Consider the following 17,584-nt stretch of genomic DNA (forward strand, 5'->3'; position numbering starts at 1 on the left):
ACAAGTACTCGTGAATGGGTCGAGTCAAAGACACTTGGTCGCAAGTGAAGTCGCGGACTGGTGTAGAAAGATTTATAGCTGGTGGCGGAGGATGAAGCAGTTATCGCGCAATGCTGGGGTGATGTTAGATCCAAGAATGGTCGCTGCGGTTTGACGTTCTCGTCAGCTCTTCCGGGTTCGTCTGGCCCGACCGAGGACGGTTGGTTGCCTGCGTATGGCATCTTGGCCAATGAGCGACGACTTCAGCCACACCAGTTTCACACGTGATTCATATGGTCCGTGCACACTGGAGCAACCGAGATATTATCTCGAATCCGCTGCCAAAGTTGTATTCTTTTTCTCTTTTCTCTTCAAAGAAAGTTGAATCCCCCGGATTGCGAAGAAAATCGGCTCAGCGTCAAGACTTCGGTCGAGGGCGTCGAGTTGAAACAAGCTGGGCAGAGTAAAGCAGGTTTCCTGCACGGCGCTTTTAAGAATTGGCGACTCGATTTCACGTTGACCGATCCCGTTGAGTGTTCGACATGCCTTGGTTTAGGCCATTGGCATTACAAGCATAGCTAGAGATATTGCCATGTCTGGCAATCTTGCTCCTTGACGAATTTGTTTGTGATAATGGCAACTCACTAAGAGCGCCTCGTCTGTAACTGTCTCGGTTTCTGCCCTTGGACTCTCTTGGGAACGGAACTCGGATACAGATTTCTCTGCGACAAGATGCAAACTCTTTTGCGGAGCCGTGAGTGGTAGACGTGGTCCAGAATGACAGCCACAGACAACCGAGGACTTGACAGCCGAGCCACTGTGGCTCACCCTGGTCGGCATCCACTCCAAGTGGGCCATTCAGCTCAATCGTTGGGAAGGACGGTCAGTCGTCGATGTCATTCTGCATCTCGACGCTCTCGGAACAAGCCCAGACGAAGCTCATCCATTCATCTTCAATCCTTCCGTCGCAAGCTCCCGTAGATCAGACTCTCTCCTTCCCAAGATCTCCAGAAGAGGACATCTCATCTCAGCTCAGCTACTGAGTTCAGCTAGCCACAGTCACTGGCTGTCACAATGCCTGAGTCGCGGCACATGTAAGTCACCGTCATTGTCTGTGACTTGTCTCTCCCGACCCGTTCCATTTGTCCCACCCAAATGCCCAACCCCCCCATCTTCTTGATGCGCTCGTCATCAAATCAGCTGCGACACATTCTGCGTCCTTGTCGCTTGTCGGTCGGGCATCCAATCATGTTTGGATGGCCACGACACCGAAGAACTTAACTTTCCGCTGTCACATGTCTACAATCTGCCACTTCCATCTCAAGATGCTTTCCATCGACCCTGGCTCATACTTTTCGTTGCACCCTGGCTATTCCCAACATCCCCAAACCCGACCTGGCCCTATCCTTGTTGTCACCACGCAGCACTCATGAACGGGTCGGCTGATAGATTCGTCAGGAAAAAGGTGGCCATTGTTGGCAGCGGCTGTGCGGGAATCGGTGCCCTCTGGGCTTTGAACAAGACCTATCATGATGTCTACATGTATGAAGGCGCCGATAGGCTCGGCGGCCATACAAATACGGTCATGTACAAGAAGGGCAAGTATACAACAATGGTTGATACAGGCTTTATCGTCTTGAATACGGCCACATATCGTGAGTTTACCAAGTCCAACGGCCATGCATCTTCTCACCGCTCGCAGCCAACTTTATCAGGTTTCTGGATAAAATCGGTGTCAAGACCGACCCTACCGAGATGACCTTTAGTGTTTCTCGAGATCGCGGCGCTTTTGAATGGGCTGGTTCTAGCTTGACTTCGCTATTCTGCCAAAGGCGAAACATTCTCTCACCTAGGATGTGGAGGATGATCTTTGACATTATTCGCTTCAACCAATTTGCCCTGGACCTGTTGATAAACGACGAAGAGGACATGTCGGCAGACCTGGGGGGTGATATGATGAACCACGTCTCCCAGGATGAGACAATCGGGGAGTACCTGGATCGTGAAGGTTACTCGGACGCGTTCAGAGACGACTACCTTATCCCCATGACCGCGGCGGTGTGGAGTACAAGCCCAGATAAATGTTCACTAGAGTTTCCAGCAGTGACTTTGGTTCGGTTTTTGTAAGTCTGCTTCACATGACGCTTGGGGCCATTCTAATTCGTCTCAGATGGAATCATCACCTCTTGTCAACAGTGTCTGCACGGCCGCAGTGGCTCACATTGAGGAACGGATCCAGCTCTTACATCGATGCTGTCATGAAGGGCTTCCCACCGAATCACTTGTTCCTTAAGACACCAGTCAGGAATGTTTCTACTGAGAGCGACGGCAAAGTGAGAGTTCACCTCGAAAACGGATCCTCAGCCGTCTACGATCATGTAATTCTTGCGACACACGGTGATGAAGCCTACGATATCATCAGGCCATCAGCAACCGAGCAGGAGCGGTCCGTCATGTCATGCTTTAAGACATCACAGAACGAGGCAGTTTTGCATTCTGACCTGTCCATGATGCCAGTGAGACAAAAGGCGTGGACCAGTTGGAACTACCTCACCCTGTCATCACCATCATCACGAAAGGCGAATATCGACCAGGTCTCGTTGACCTACAACATGAATATCTTGCAGCACATCCCTCGCAACACGTTCGGTGACGTCTTGGTCACCCTGAACCCTCTCCACAAGCCCAAGCCGGAGCTGACCCAAGGACGGTACTACTACTCGCACCCGCTCTACACGCCTTCTGCAATTCGAGCGCAAAAGCTTTTGACGCATATTCAAAACACCCGTGGCATTAGTTATGCCGGGGCTTGGACCAAGTATGGCTTCCATGAGGATGGCTTCAGCAGCGGACTGCACGTTGCTCAGGACCATCTTGGAGCAAAGCTGCCTTTCCAGTTTACGGACTCCACCTACAGCAGAGGAAAGAGGCCGCGACTAGGCCTGGCAGACCACCTACTGCGGTTGTTCATCCTGATCATCCAGGTGTTTGTGGTTCAAGTCATTGAGCGGTTGTTTGGTACGGGATCTCGACAAAGCCGGCGACCCGTGAACGGCAACAATGGAAAGATTGCCAACGGAAAGTACCAATAAAGGTGAAAAGCTGGGTCATTTACAAGAACGTGGAGTTTTATTTGTCATTCATGGTTTATACTGGGAAAACATGTCAGTGGTTTGGCTATATAGCATGCAAGCGTTGAGATTGGAAAAACATACAAACAGACAGACATCATTAATACATTTGCTATGTTTCCAACTCTTATGCTCGCCGATTAACAAGGCCCAGCAGCCCAGCAGCCTGGCTTTCAGGGTAAGAAACATGTCAGTTGGAAAGAATCGCAATGCCTACACCCAAGACAAGCTGGATGCCAAGCGTTAACCCCAGTATCAGATGCACATTCCTCCACTTGGGAACGTCCAAAATGACGCCTGTCTGCGGCCGAAGCCCCGGCACCACGACCTGATCGTTTGCCTGCGCCGCAACCGCCACGGTTCCAGCTGCAAAGGCTGCCGTCAGCTTACCCATACCTTCTGCACTGCCGTTCTGGGGGTTGCCGTATGTCGACTCGGCTGGGTAGCTCTGGAACTGCTGGCTACTGTTACTCGATCCTAGGGAAGAAGCTCCGTAGCCTTGCAGGGCGATGGCTGATGAAGCGAGGGATGTGATGTTGACGCCCATCTGATGCTCCTTGCGAGCGGCGTTGATCACGGGGCCGAAGCTAATGTTGCAGCGGTAGTACCATGAGTTAGAAGTTGATGCCTCGAAGGCTGTGACTTCGCTCCAGGTTGAGCCTTGGGCTGCAGTCGCATCAAACATGAACGTGGTCTGGTCAATGCCATTCACCGCCATGAGCTCGACCCTGGAGTTCTTGTTGTCGGCAATAGTGATGGTTGACTCGTTTCCCCTGGCACCTCTAGTGACTTTCCAGCTGCGACAGCGTCCTGTGACCTCGACACTACGGTTTGTGCTCACGACGAGGTCGTATTTCTTTCGGCTCCGCGTGGACTCTTGGAAGATGAATTTGCATGACGCCCCTCCACAGTAAATCAAGGGGTCGTTGTTGTCCCAGAGAGTGCCTGGAAAAGGGATATCATCCATGGTGCCCCAGACCCATGCGAGGGCTATAGAGCCGTAGCTGAGCAAGTGTTACTATTTGCCTAGGGGGAGCGTTGAGGTCCATACCTATTTGCTGTATACCGAAGAGCGCTTAGCCCCTGTGAGCTGGATGCGAGAACTCTTTCTGTGTCTAGGTCCGACAGGTCCGGGATTGTGACATTGCCTGGTTTCAGAATGGCAAAGGAGTCTGCTGGGTTGGTCGAATATGCCAGACCCAGAGTTGCCAGGGCGATTTGGGAGACCTGACGGTAAGAGTCAGTACTTTAGCTATAGTCGATGATTGCGTCAACTTGCTATGTTCAGAAGGATAAAGGATATAGCATAGGAACGTATCCACCAAGAGCGAGAGACCCATATGAGCTGGACGATGCGATTGAGATCCTTGGCCTTGAGGATCAACCCGGCCTGTACTTGCGTTAGATCATTGCCAATGGCTGTGTATAGTCCAAGCTAAACGCACCTCTCGATCCGGCCATCCACGAAGACTTAGAATCCACCACCGAATCTCCTTTGCCATAGCCTCGAGGGAAAACGTGATGCTCAGGCCAAGTCCAAGAGAAAGCCCGACGACGAGAGCGTTGAACTCGCGCTTGGTCTCGCCTGACATGACATCTTTGTTAGAGTAATGCCAGAGGACGACGTAGATGGCGATGACGAAGACGGCAGAGATGAGCCATCTTATCAGGTTTGCAGTGAGTGCCTTTCGTAGCTTTTTCTGGTGATGAAAGCGCCTGTCTGTATAGTGAGACGGTGTTTGCCGAGGGCCATCGGATGATTCTGGCTTGGGCGATCTTGATCCTTGGCGAGACTCTTGCTCTACCCCTGCCTCTGGATCTTGAGGTTGCTGTTGTGATTGTGATTGTGGTGTGTGAAACCTCTCCAGCTCCAAAGAGGTCTCACGATCTCTTACCGTCGTTTCTTGCTCCATTGTGTAGCCCGAGTGTTGTCTTGCAAATGGATCACATGTTGTATCACCGGTTGCTACAGCATATAAGGTCTGAATTAAGGTTTTCTATCTATACTGGATTGGACGAAGCTTTTGTGGTGGCGGGAGAACTATTTCGAGTGTGCCACTTCAAGGACGTTGGTGTCCGTGTGCTCTCTTACACGATATCGAGGATATTGAATTGTTAATGTTGTGAATAGTCTACAACAAGTGCCCTGAAGTTGAATTTGAGTAGGTAGGTAGGTTGGAGAGGAACCATGGTTTTGAAGTTCTACTGGTTAAGAATGCGCTCCAATGGCAACGCTTGGATTTGGAACCATTGACTTTTGTCTAGGAGTTGATCTTTGAGCTGTATACGAGATTCAAAATATTCAAAACCCTACAACAACCTCAATTGCACTTCTACATTAAAAATAAGATGGAATATCTTATCAAAACTCTCAGCAGTCATGACTGATCAAGAGTTGAAAAGTTCCTGAGCTCCGGGGTACGTACTCCACCCAGTCGGCGACCCAAACGCCGACTCCCGACGTCACCCAGAAATCGCCAGAGATCATCCGACTGGACTCGGAGGTTACAACCACCATCCCACAGCCAGACTCTTGGGGTCTCAATTGAACAATGAACGCCGCCCCGCGACTCGCCCGAAGCTCGGTACGAGCTGCCTCGTCGCCGTGGTCTTGCTTCTTCTGTCAGAATGCCCGACCGAGGAATCCGTTGAGCTTCCGCCGCAAGGCGTCGACGGTGCCGCCGAAGAAGGACCCTTCGAGGCGTGTCTATACTCCGTCTATGGATGAGATTCGTGCTCACTATAGCATGAAGAATCGGACGGTAGCGTAAGGGAGCCTTGAGAGGAGCTGTATGCGCTCATTGCTGACCAGTATCAGGTACTACACCATCAGCACCATCCTCGGCTTCGTCGCCCTCACTTATGGCTCAGTGCCTCTCTACAAGATGGTAAGCCCCTATCCCTCGACACGCAATCTTCCATATACTAACGCATCTGCAGATCTGCCAGACCACCGGCTGGGGTGGTCAGCCCGTACGAGCCCACGGCGGCCCCGGCACCGACGACCCCGACATCGCGAGCCGCCTGGTCCCCGTCAAGGACGCCAAGCGCATCAAGGTCACCTTCAACGCCTCCGTGTCCGATGTGCTGCCCTGGAAGTTTGTACCTCAGCAGCGCGAGGTCCGCGTCCTCCCCGGCGAGACGGCCCTGGCCTTTTACACGGCCACCAACAAGAGTGACCAGGATATTATTGGCGTCGCCACGTACAGCGTCACCCCGGCGCAGTGTGCTCCCTATTTCAGCAAGATTCAGTGCTTCTGTTTTGAAGAGCAGCGTCTCAACGCAGGAGAGACGGTTGATATGCCCGTCTTTTTCTACCTGGATCCTGACCTGTTGAACGACCTGAACATGAAGGGCGTGGAGACGGTGACATTGAGTTACACATTCTTCAGTAAGTTGCCTACGAAAGGATAAAGAGGAGCCCATACTGACTGCTCTCGTAGAAGCAAGATATGACAACAACGGACGGTTCCAGAGGCCAATGGCTGCATAAATGGATAGACGAAACAATGTAAAAATGTACAATACGCCCTACTCTTACTTGTAACATGTACAAAGCGCTAGACGCTGTTGGTTAGAGAAAAAATAATTTACTTGTATCCAATCTCAAGCGATATCCTGACCCTCAGCTGGGATTCTTAACTATCAACGATAAATGTAGCTTGATACTTGTAATTCATTCTAGCAATTTGGTAATCACCTATCCTCAAAGTCAGTTCCTAACCCGAGAATGTCTACAGGGACAACGCTGGTCCGAACTTCAACAGTCCCAGACCCAATCAATGTTTCTGCCTCTGTTATGCATGTTCATACAGTAACTTTTGACAGTTTTTTCGCCGATATCGCACGGAGCTTTGGAGGGCACTCTCGCAGGGATGAGTTGACAGCTGACTCAGCCAGGGGAACAGCCCAACCTTGCATCAGCCCCTGTCGAGTAGGGCCCAGTATTGCAGTCACGTGCACGTGATTTCCACACCATCTGAATTTCACCCACAACCTTTTCTCAACTTCTTTTTTCTCTCCTCTCCAATCCGCTCAACCTCGCCCAACGCCCATCGACTAACATTTCAGCGTCGTCCTCGCCCAACACCGTCAAAATGGTCAAGGTTAACCCTCGTGAGTCTCATCAACACCATTGATGCTTCTGTTCTCGTAACTGACAATTCTGCAGAGATCGCGTCTTCCCGACGCAAGAGCCGTGCCGCTCACTTCAAGGCTCCCTCTGACCAGCGCCGTGTCATCATGAGCGCCCCTCTCTCCAAGGAGCTCCGTGAGAAGTACAACGTGAGTTTCTTCAATACAGCGCAACATTTTCTCCAATTCTGACAACCCAAAAGGTCCGCAGCATCCCCATCCGCAAGGACGACGAGGTCACCATCGTCCGTGGCTCCAACAAGGGCCGTGAGGGCAAGATCACCTCCGTCTACCGCCTCAAGTACGTCGTCCACGTCGAGCGCGTCACCCGCGACAAGGCCAACGGCCAGTCCGTCCCTCTGGGCATCCACCCCTCCAACGTCGTCATCACCAAGCTCAAGCTTGACAAGGACCGTGAGGACATCCTGGCCCGCTCCAAGGCTGGCCGCGACCTCGCTGCCAACGCCAAGGTCACTGCTTAAGCGGTGAACTCTTGAGCAAACCAAAAAAACAAAATCACGAAAAACCAAGACGACGATCAAACCTCCCTCCTTGGCGAGGACGAATCTTTTCTAATGTTTCACCAACCCTCACACACTCACGACACCCCCCAAGTGTGAGGGACATCTCAAAGGGCAAAAGTTGATGAGGAAATGGGCATATACTCCGGCGTTTTTGCGATACCTCCGTGCTTTCCTTCTGACGCGGTTCGGGTCTACAGCAGGGTAGATGAATTGAGAATTCTAGGGTTCTCAATGGCCATTTCACTCATCTTGGTGAAATGCTCCATGGGAGGTTTATCCCGAAGTCTTGACCTGCTCTCCCCCAATGCACACATGGCGAGGACCCTCGTGATGCATGGCGGACGGTGGAAGAGGCTGCTGTCATGGCTGCCACTCGCCGTCGCGCCCGTAGGATGCTAACCACCGATCTTGGACACACCTCGCGTGTTGTCCCTCGTAGACTGCAATTTTTCTGCACTTGGTGCACCTGTCAACGGTAGGTCGTAGACTCCCAACCGCTAGGATATCTCCGCGTCAACCACCAAGCCCATGGTTTTCGAGGTATACGACTGGCGAAGAACAAACCCAGTAGAGCCCAATTACTATCATGAAGGGCCTGCTCTCGCTTGAAGATTTTCGCCGATTCAACAAATGAAGCTGGAAATTTGAAGGTGAGGTACATACCGTAGCCATCCATCATTAGTGCCCTGAATTAATACACATCTGCACCTGTCATGTCTGCCTTTGGTCATCTCCCTCCTTCGTCTTTGTTGATCAGATCGAGTGTGTCGCTGGAGGATGCACATCACGTATTCATCATTCACGAGCATCATGCGACAGGCTATTAAAACTCTTGTTATGCCCATTTGATATCAACAAAGTTAATGTGGGAACAAGAGTGTTTGTAATCATACAACAGTCCGTCAATAGTCTCTAACATGATGCTGTCTATCGCACACGGTCTCTGCCTTTGGCTGACCGCGACCCATATCTCGGATGCGTGCATCGAAATAATCCTTCTAATGTCTGCCCATGACCGTTGAAAATCCTAACATATTGGGTATTCTAACACTGGTGCTGCCTGAACGCCTGCTCCTCTGCCTCGAGATGATGCTGTAAACGATGCATTGCGTGCTGCAAGATTAGACTGTTCTGGCGCGCGAAGAAAAGAAAAAATGCTTGCGAAATAAGGACAATTGGAAGAACTCGTACGGTAACGCATTCAAGTTGTAAGTATGAACGCAACGTCGGATGCTCATGTGGCATCAGCCGGGGGCATCAACGAATGTACCATGGTCGAGAAAAGGTGAAGAGAGGTGAAGAATCTCTAACGAGTAGGAAGTCCGATGTGTTTCTTGTCATGGAGACTGACGCTGCGAAGTTGCTGCCCAAGGAGGTCCGTAGGGGGCTTATTCTCTCCTCGCTTCTCCGCGGCCGTGTTCGTTGAGGGAATCGTGTACGTCTCGCCCAATCTGGCACCGGCGCCACGAGAGTTGGATGTTGTGTTCGCGATAGCAGGAGTCAGAGAAGCAGTGGCATGACCAGAATAATGAGGGAGCACTCCTTGAGCTGTCATGGGAGACACCTGACCGGCAACTGCATTCGCGCTCGTCTTGCCACGTCTCCGCATAGACGACCAGATCTCGTTCGAATGCTTGGTGCTAGTCTCATGTCAGTGTCATTCAGACCAAAGCACTGCATGTCGGCATACCTTGCACTGCGTTCCATCACCCGGCGACCCTTGAAAAGCAAGTTGCCATCCTCATCGCCCGAGTCCTCTGATGGCTTTGTTCGCAGGTTCTCTGATGAGATCCGAGTCTTCTCGTTGACCCTTCGTCGGAACTCAAGATATCGAGGACTGGGCTGACTGACGTAAGACTCTGAACGAGGAAGCTCAGAGGTGGAGCTGCCACGGAGGGAATCTTCGGCTCGGTGCAGCGACTCAGAGCGAGTTGCCTCATCAAGTCGGTTCCGAATAGCACCCGTACCAGCTTGAGCCATGGCGTTGAAAGGATCGTTCAAAGCGTCGTTCTCACAAGTGGATGCAGGAGGTTGTGAATCCTGGGGGTTCTCACGAGAACTCTGGCTCGAGGCGTTTCTAAGATCGCGGTGCGGATAGTAGAAGTTCACGCCATCGAATATGACACCGGTTTGTTGATCAATGGGGACCCTCTGCCGATACATGTGGATGGCATGCAACTCGTGTTGATTCAATTCACGAATGTACCTGCGGTCAGTGTCTTTGGCATCTTCAACCTCCATATGATCAGGAAGTTGGCCGACTAGGTAGGGGACACCGAAGATGTTTCTGTCGATGAATGGGTTGTGAAAATAGCCCTTGAAAGTCGAGCCACGAGCTGGCTGAGACAATTGAGTTACAATAGCTGGCTCGTCAGGACCAGCAGTCGCCAGTGAAGAGTTGCTCGTCTCCGCACGGGGTTGGAAAGGTGGTGCCAGAGCAGCATTGACAGGAAGGCTCGACGATTTTCTCTGTGGAGCCTGGCCACCAAGCTCAGGATTTTCGACAGGAGTAATCGTGGCGCCTGGTTTGGAACCGGGGCTGCGTGAAGGAGCAGGTCGCTCACCGGTTTCCTCTCGTGTTCCAGGTCGGGCTGCAGCCAGACTGTTAGATCCAGCATCGCTCTGGGCATAGTAGTCAGGGAGGTCAACCGGGGTCTGAAAGAGCGGCAGTGTTCCAGCCTCCCCCTGGAGCTGCTTTTCGCGCAGGAGCGTCATTCTGTTGAGCTCATCACAAATCTCCTTCAAACTCGATTCCATTTCCTTGCGGTCGATCTGGTGAATGTTGTATTGGAGCTGATCTTCGACCTGTCTCTTCTTGGCACGAAGAATCTTAAGATGGCTCTTCGTGATGTCGCTGGCGAGGATTGAGCTCTTAGGAGTGCCAGGCAAACTCGGGGACAAGGGAAGCCTGGGACCGGAGTGAACGCTGCTGACAGAAGGCAAAAGTTTCCAGGCTCTCGGGTCCATACCAGGTGGAGGGGGTCCTTTATCATGCTCTCGTCCCACAGTCTTTGGATTGGCATCACCCTTTGGGCGAGGTGCTTGCTGAGACTGCTTGCGAGCTGACCGAGGCTGCGTGGGAGCTGGCTGCGTGGGAGCTGGCTGAGACTGCACTGGAATTGGTGCCGTGTTAATGGGAAAAGGAGGCATCAGGCCGATAGGCTGCGGATGATTTCCATAGGCAATCATCCACTGGTTGTTGTAGAAGAATGGTCGGCTTGCGTCAAATTGTTCCGCGGGGGAAAGCTGAATTGGCTTGGGTTGATGAAGCGCATGAATCTCATTCTGCTTGCCAAACGGAGCGCTCATGTTGGGTTGAGGAACGTGACTAGGAGGGGAGATCTGGTTGTAAGGGACACCTGCGAATCCAATCGGAGCGGGAAAGAAAGGGATCTGATCAGGCCTGAAAGCCATTCCAGCAGGGACAGGACCAGGGGCTTGGCCAGGGAACAGAGGTTGAAATGGAGTCCAGCCAGGAGGGATGATGGGGAATGGGATGGGCTCAGGATGGACACCGTTGACAACGCGGGGTTGACGCATGCCATCAACTGGACTGCGCTCCCGGGTCCATTTCGACGTAGGGGAATGAGGTCCCCGCGTGTTGGGCACGATCCGACCTCCAGCTGTGACCCGGACATGGGTGGGCGAAACGACTGAGTTGAAGAACTTTTGGAAACCCTCTGCTTTTTGGGCTGCCAGGTCAGATGGTGCCGTCAGAGGTGCTCGTCCTTGCTCCGAATCGGTCTGGCTACGGAATTTGCGCTCCGAGTCGGTACCATCGAGCTGCTGAGCGGCGGCTCGACGGTATCGGCGCTCCTCCTCGATGGATTCGGCGGAACTTTCCTCAACAATCAAGGAGAGGGGACGGGGCGATCCAGTGCGAATGATTTCACCTACTTCATGGTTACATCAGTTCAAGTTAAGTGAGAAGGGATATACTCACTCAAATCAGGGTCCGCCTCAACCTTGGCGGCCAGGACGTATGAGACCTCCTCCTGCAGAGGGGCGTGTCGCAGACGCAACATCTCCCGAGCGGAGTAGGATCGGCAAACCATCTTGAAAACTGTCACCTGGAACAGTAAAAGGTTCTGATTAGTGATTGTCCGGCTTCAAGCTGTGGTCCGAAAACCTGAGCACAAACACCAGTGCTAGAGGGAGAAGAGGAAATCATCAGGGTGGACTAAGAAATCTACCCGAGATATCGATTCATGCATCGTGAGGAGAGACCGGTTTCTCCGTGTGTAGATGCACTCTCTCGGATGGTCCATTCAGGGGTGCTCGCAGTGCATGTAGGTCGAGAGCCAGTGAATGGGAAAAGGGGACGACTTACGCAGAAATGAGTCTATGGAGATGGGAAAGTCTGGGAGGACAACGAAAAGAAACCTTGGTTTCTTGTGCTTCCGAAATTTGGCGAGGGCACCTTAATCACTGTCTGGGTGGGAAGTTGAGCAGAGGGAGCTGGAGTGGCAGCGGCCTTCCCAGCGGAGACGGCAAACGACAACGGCAGTGGATAGAAGACAGCGTCGATGTAGTCGAACGAAAGGGTGCGGATGGGAAGTGGAGGTAGATGAAAGGTCTGGGTTCTGGAGAAGATTGTAAGAGAGAGTTCGCTGTCTCTTGGAGTGGAGGGAGGAGGAAGGGTTACAGGTAGTCTGGTGGACGGCGCAAGAGGAAGGAGCACACCGAGCTCCCAAGGGGGGCAGTAGTTGGGCAGCCGCCAACACACGGGAGCTTGGTCTTTGGCAGCTGCAACCGACGAACGAGACGAGGAAGCTGGGATCTGTGTAAAATGGATGGTAAGCAACCGACAACAACTTGATTTTTCAGTGACGGTCCTGGAGGTGAGAGATGTATGGAGAGTAGACTGCCAGAGATTTCCGACAGACAAAATCAAAGAAAAGAAAAGACAAGAAGGGGCAGATTCTTAAAAAAAAAAAAAAAAAGCCAAGTTTAACAGCACACCGATGATCAGGGAAAGAGAAAGAGAAAGGAAAGAGTGCTGGTCTGAGGTCGGAGTGATCAACAGCGAACAACAAGGCAAGACTCAGCTTCCCGGAGAAGACAAGGGCAAGGAGGAAACAGTGCGAGATGTGGGTAATCCCTTGGGGGACAAGACACCCGAGAGAACACAGACGAAGCTGAGAAGGAGCGCTGCCCTGCACTCCTTCAGTGTACAGCCGTCGTGAGCGAAAGAGCTGCGGTACCTACCTGTGCTGTGATCCAAGGGTGTTAGAAGGCACTGAGTTTGAGTGAAGGGAAGGAAGAAACGAACCTTGCTTGCCCTTCTTGGGCGGGAGGGTCCTCGGCGAGGAGGCGGATGGTAACCTCTTGCACTGTTAGCAGAAGAAGAAGCAGAAGAAGAGAAATACTAATACGTACGGAGACGAACACGGAGCAAAACCACCACCATGTATGGTGGAGAGTGGATGGTGGTGTTTGGGTCAGGAAGAAGTGGAACCACCTGGGAATCATCAAGGTACGCTATTGTTTACTGTCACGAGGCAACGCGTGTGCTGCGCGTTTGGAGAATAATGCCCTGCCCTAATTATGCGCAAGATATGCGTCTAAGAGGTTGGGTATCCTAAAGACTATCATCTTTGACCAGACGGGTCGTTTAATGCGGGCCTTAAGGTCACCATGGCGGCAACGGATGGTGGACAGTGGTAGATATGTCTTTGTAATTAGAATAAGGGACTATTCTCTGGCATACTGTGTGTCATTCATCCCCTAGACTTGAGCAAAAGCCGCCAGTCGTTCTCTATGGCGACACTTGTCGTTAGGCGGCGAGATTCCATATGATATCGTTCTGCATGTATTATATCAGTGCCTTGTGATCATGTCTCTACCTGACGACACATGCCGTCAGACCTCGTGGAGTGCCATGCCAAATATATCTTGCCAATGCCCTCCATCAACTGTCTACTCATTGATATCCAGAATATTGTAGCAAAGCATGCACTGAGGTCATTGACCACTGGGTTGTCCATGTGCCATGCAAGTGTAAGGTGGTGGTGCCTTTCTCATCTTCCAATGTGTCAAGACAATCCCCATGGACCGACCAATCAAGGAGGGTACGTCCCTGCTTCCCAGGAACCAAACTTATGATTCTTTGCCCTAACACTTGACTTCCCATATGAATTTTATGCTTTCCAGAACTATGGATGTTTGTCTAAGTCCAAACGAAGCCATACTCATGTCATTGAGCAGCAGGGACAATGGGGTTGAGCGAGGAGGCGTTGACTTCAATGACCAAATCAGGGGGTATGTTATTAGCGGCAACGTCGTTGTGAAGTTGGCGTTGGCACTACCGACTATTGCTTCGTTTGCCTTGAAGCTAGGGTGATAGGGCAGAATTGAGACAGGGGGACTTGTACATTTGGCAACGACACAATATTCTCCTTCACTTGATTATGTGACTCTGTGGTGTGAATCAAAGCGTTTGATCTGAATAAACTGGTGACGATACTGGTCTTGGCCATATTTCCCTGTGAAGTCGTTTGTACCAAATGCCAAAGGTAGTTAAAAAGAAGAGAGGGGCCAGACATGCAGATCACAACACTTGTTGTAGACTATCAACAGGCTCAACGTTTCAAGGAGGAGGAGGAACGGCGTTTGAATTGAAATCTACAGCCCACTGGATCTCGAGATCTAACACCTCGAAAATATCTCGCACGTAATTTGTATTGCCTGAATCTCGGAGATTCATGATTCTAGGGAAATCAATGGGTGATAACCCCAGGCACTCGTCATGAGCTGAAGGATTCGGTGCACTTGATTTTATCGGCCTTTATAAACTAACATGTGAATATCTGAATAAATCGAGGCATCATGAAATTCATGATAGTACCCGTAAGGATGATAAAAATGACAAACAGTTTGTTCCGCATCGGGTACAATCATGTGTTGTGGTGTTTCGTTTGTTTGACTCGAGAGGAAGAGGCAGCAAAAGGGGGGGTTTGAAACTCTAGTCTCTTGAGAACTTCACAGTTCTTGCCTCTTGACAAAAATTTTGAAAATCAGGCTAAGAGTAACAAAGTGGGCGACCAAAGAATACCTCGTGTTGTCACAGGATTGCATCGGCTTGTCGTTTCGAGGATATCCGAGGTCCAAGAGTATCGAAGCCACGAACGAGCCGGCAGTTCCCCTGGAATGACTACGACAATCATCAGCACAGTCTAGAACAAAGTGATAGGACGCACGCTCTGATGTTGTGAGACGTACATACTCAACGTGGCGTTGATGATTTCCAGCTTTGCCGCCGATAGCGAAGGTCCTATAGTTTGATCGACGTCCTCACGAGATTTCTTTTCTTCTTTTCTCATTCCTCCCCCGCAAAGTCGACTGACGGGCCACGGCTTCTGACCGAGCTCAATGTTTTTATTTCAGTGTCATAGCGCGAATCGAAAGAGACTTGCATTGGTGTCGTGGCGCGTCAGATGCGTCTTGCCGGAGCACCCAAGTCGACCGATACTCGAAACACAACTCCCCGACCGAGGTCAATGTCAGATTCCCGGGTCCGGGACGGACCGGTTCTTTACTCCGTTACACGATCAAATAGACTGAGATGGAGTCGTTGTTCTCTGAGAGAGTCTTGATTGGTAAGAGCTCTCATACCTGACGCCATGTCTTGACAGAAACTAACGGCGTGGACGCGGAAGCAATGTCCTAGATTCCGCGTCGATTACACAGCAGGAATCCCATCAGACTATGATTCGCCTCTTTACCACATAAGCAAAGCAAAGCAAAAACACACACGGCAATGCCCCGTCACCATCCCGAGACAGGGGGGCCCGAGAGCCAAGTGCGTGGGTTCATGGGGGGACAAAAGGTCCGAGACGGACTGGTCTATGCAGCATCGGAGCTGTGGGGAGATGCTTGACTGGAACGAGAGGCAAGACCAAAGGGCCATGCATATAACAAGTGCTCACATTCTCTCGTACAGGAAGAAGCAAGCAAAGCAAAGAGGTGTGGAGGGGCGGCTTTCGAACTGTCTGGGGAAGCGTGCCAGCCACGAAACGAGGATGCATGGCATCTGCAGGACTGGGGCCCTTGTCGATGGGCTTATCTGAGGCGAAGACTGGGGTTGGGCAAAGTCTGGAGAGGAGCTAATTGGTCTTGGCAAGCTCATCGAAAGATGGCAGGGCTGTTGACAGCTCAGGCCGGGGGGGGGGGGGAAGCTTCAAGACAAAGACTTGTTGACATGGGATATTGAGCGATTTCCCCACGACGAGGCGTCTGCAGAGCTGGAGACAAGGCAAGGGGGAAAGACCATTGACGCGAGGCCACGCGTGGTCAAGTGACGTCGCTGACGATGGGATCTGAAGGACCAAGACTAAGGCGTCGTACTATGTGCGTAGCTAGCGTGTGGTTCTAGGCTGTGACGGAGGACACATGATGAGAGGGGAATTGGGAGTCGAAGCCGGCAATTCACAAGTCTTTGTCTTGTATCTTGGTTAATTTCATATTCAATGCTTGATACTGGTTGTCTACTTGGACTTTATCCATCATGAGCAAACAATTGGAAGCTCTACAGTGAACAATGATGGAGATGGAGAAGCTGAGAGGCAAATGGGGGGTAAAACAGCCTCGGCTCTTTCAAGTTGGGAAACCCGGCCTGTCCGAGGTCACGCCCTTTGGCTCCACATGTTCCGGACGGCTCCATGACCTCGTTTCCCGGCTCATGAGACTTTTCGAGACTCCCTTCTCGTGCCAATGCCGATGAGATATGCAGAGTTGCGCGTTTTACACACATACGCATAAGCCTCGTTTTTTTACTGTGCCTCTCAATTGCAGAGGCTAGAATCATATTTCATGGGGTTTCACAAACATTTTTGCCTGGTCAAGCTTGTGAGAGAGGCTGCTTATTGCCCCTCCATGGTTGGTTTTACCCCTCCACACCTCATCGCCAAAACAGCCTCAACGCCACGGGAAGACCAGGGGTGTCCCCTCGTCTATCATGGGCCTTTAAACTTTCTGGCATTTCAATCTTTCCCGTGGCAACCGCTCAGCTTCTTTTTCGTTACCGGCTTGGGTTACACACTCGTCGTTGATAGGCTCCTTGTCTGTGGGGGTTCCCCCTTGTGAATCTCGCCCATGTCCTCATGACGCACATGTGTCTACGCCCTGAGATTCGCGCCAGCGGAGAACATCTTGCCCCATGAATTCAACGGCCAATTCAAGGTACCAAGTAGAAGCAGACAGATGAGATTCTCCCTACTGGGCTGATTTGACCGGCAAAACGGATACTAACGCCCTATCCCGTGTCATGGCACCCCCGCTTAACATCTTGTTTGTTCCCACGCTTGATACCCCGCCATCAATGGACCAGCAGGCAAACCGTACGAAACCACAGGTTTAACCGTGTGTATCCATCCATTCCAGAGGTTTGCCGCGCCGCCGGGGCGGACGGAGAAGGGGGCGTGGTGCTTTCGGCGCTGCGGAGACTAAAGATGGCTTCACCAACGGGAGTTGCGTATGTGGGTGGGCTCACTTTGAGTGCATCCTCTTTCCACTACCCGGGTCTCGAGGACACATTCGATCTGGCTCAAGGGGCCGATGAGACGGGTACTAAAGATGATGGATCGCCCACATCTTGTTTTGTAATAATGGCATCCTCATTGAGAACTCATTCCACACCATCCATCACAAGCTTGATCTCCGTCTCTCCACAATCCACCCAGAGCTAGAGCTTTAACTCCACTCTCACGTACCGAGGTCTCGACAACACTACCTTTTCTTGACTCAATTGCACTTCTTTTGTTACCCCAAGAGCTTCCTTCTTACATTCATCTGTAAAACTATCATCACGATACCCAG

General features: G+C 51.5%; 5 protein-coding genes across 5 annotated transcripts; 3 read left to right on the forward strand and 2 right to left on the reverse strand.

Moving 5' to 3' along the window:
* Window positions 1-368: 368 nt before the first annotated feature.
* NECHADRAFT_100382 (uncharacterized protein) lies at window positions 369-3,232 on the forward strand. Its single transcript, XM_003047939.1, has 4 exons — window positions 369-1,073; window positions 1,429-1,634; window positions 1,682-2,102; window positions 2,150-3,232. The coding sequence occupies exons 1-4, from the start codon at window positions 1,054-1,056 to the stop codon at window positions 3,069-3,071; spliced, it is 1,569 nt and encodes a 522-aa protein (XP_003047985.1). The 5' UTR covers window positions 369-1,053; the 3' UTR covers window positions 3,072-3,232.
* Window positions 3,233-3,324: 92 nt separating this feature from the next.
* Window positions 3,325-4,804, reverse strand: NECHADRAFT_2302 (uncharacterized protein; the record flags this gene model as incomplete). Its single annotated transcript, XM_003048127.1, has 4 exons — window positions 3,325-4,114; window positions 4,162-4,356; window positions 4,433-4,500; window positions 4,556-4,804. Coding segments are annotated over 4 exons (1,302 nt in total), but the record flags the coding sequence as incomplete, so codon positions are not given.
* Window positions 4,805-5,662: 858 nt separating this feature from the next.
* On the forward strand, window positions 5,663-6,603 carry NECHADRAFT_39830 (uncharacterized protein; the record flags this gene model as incomplete). Its single annotated transcript, XM_003047940.1, has 4 exons — window positions 5,663-5,877; window positions 5,929-5,998; window positions 6,051-6,501; window positions 6,554-6,603. 4 exons carry the CDS (start codon window positions 5,663-5,665, stop codon window positions 6,601-6,603), a joined length of 786 nt encoding a protein of 261 aa, XP_003047986.1.
* A 546-nt stretch (window positions 6,604-7,149) lies between these two features.
* On the forward strand, window positions 7,150-8,057 carry NECHADRAFT_102615 (60S ribosomal protein L26). Its single transcript, XM_003047941.1, has 3 exons — window positions 7,150-7,226; window positions 7,282-7,394; window positions 7,448-8,057. The coding sequence occupies exons 1-3, from the start codon at window positions 7,208-7,210 to the stop codon at window positions 7,724-7,726; spliced, it is 411 nt and encodes a 136-aa protein (XP_003047987.1). The 5' UTR covers window positions 7,150-7,207; the 3' UTR covers window positions 7,727-8,057.
* Window positions 8,058-9,074: 1,017 nt separating this feature from the next.
* NECHADRAFT_80041 (uncharacterized protein) lies at window positions 9,075-11,823 on the reverse strand (the record flags this gene model as incomplete). Its single annotated transcript, XM_003048128.1, has 3 exons — window positions 9,075-9,408; window positions 9,459-11,661; window positions 11,712-11,823. The coding sequence occupies 3 exons, from the start codon at window positions 11,821-11,823 to the stop codon at window positions 9,075-9,077; spliced, it is 2,649 nt and encodes an 882-aa protein (XP_003048174.1).
* Between the last annotated feature and the right edge of the window lie 5,761 nt (window positions 11,824-17,584).

Source organism: Fusarium vanettenii (genome assembly GCF_000151355.1).
Source record: "Fusarium vanettenii 77-13-4 chromosome 5 genomic scaffold NECHAsca_12_chr5_2_0, whole genome shotgun sequence".
Lineage (NCBI taxonomy): Eukaryota > Fungi > Ascomycota > Sordariomycetes > Hypocreales > Nectriaceae > Fusarium > Fusarium vanettenii.

What these genes read in the sequence shown, in the direction of transcription:
- NECHADRAFT_100382 (XM_003047939.1), top strand. Translation starts at nt 1,054, where the DNA reads ATGCCTGAGTCGCGGCACAT. An exon ending in CTTGAATACGGCCACATATC is followed by an intron (nt 1,635 to 1,681) that starts GTGAGTTTACCA and finishes CACCGCTCGCAG; the next exon opens with CCAACTTTATCAGGTTTCTG. An exon ending in GTGACTTTGGTTCGGTTTTT is followed by an intron (nt 2,103 to 2,149) that starts GTAAGTCTGCTT and finishes AATTCGTCTCAG; the next exon opens with ATGGAATCATCACCTCTTGT.
- NECHADRAFT_102615 (XM_003047941.1), top strand. An exon ending in AGCTCCGTGAGAAGTACAAC is followed by an intron (nt 7,395 to 7,447) that starts GTGAGTTTCTTC and finishes ACAACCCAAAAG; the next exon opens with GTCCGCAGCATCCCCATCCG.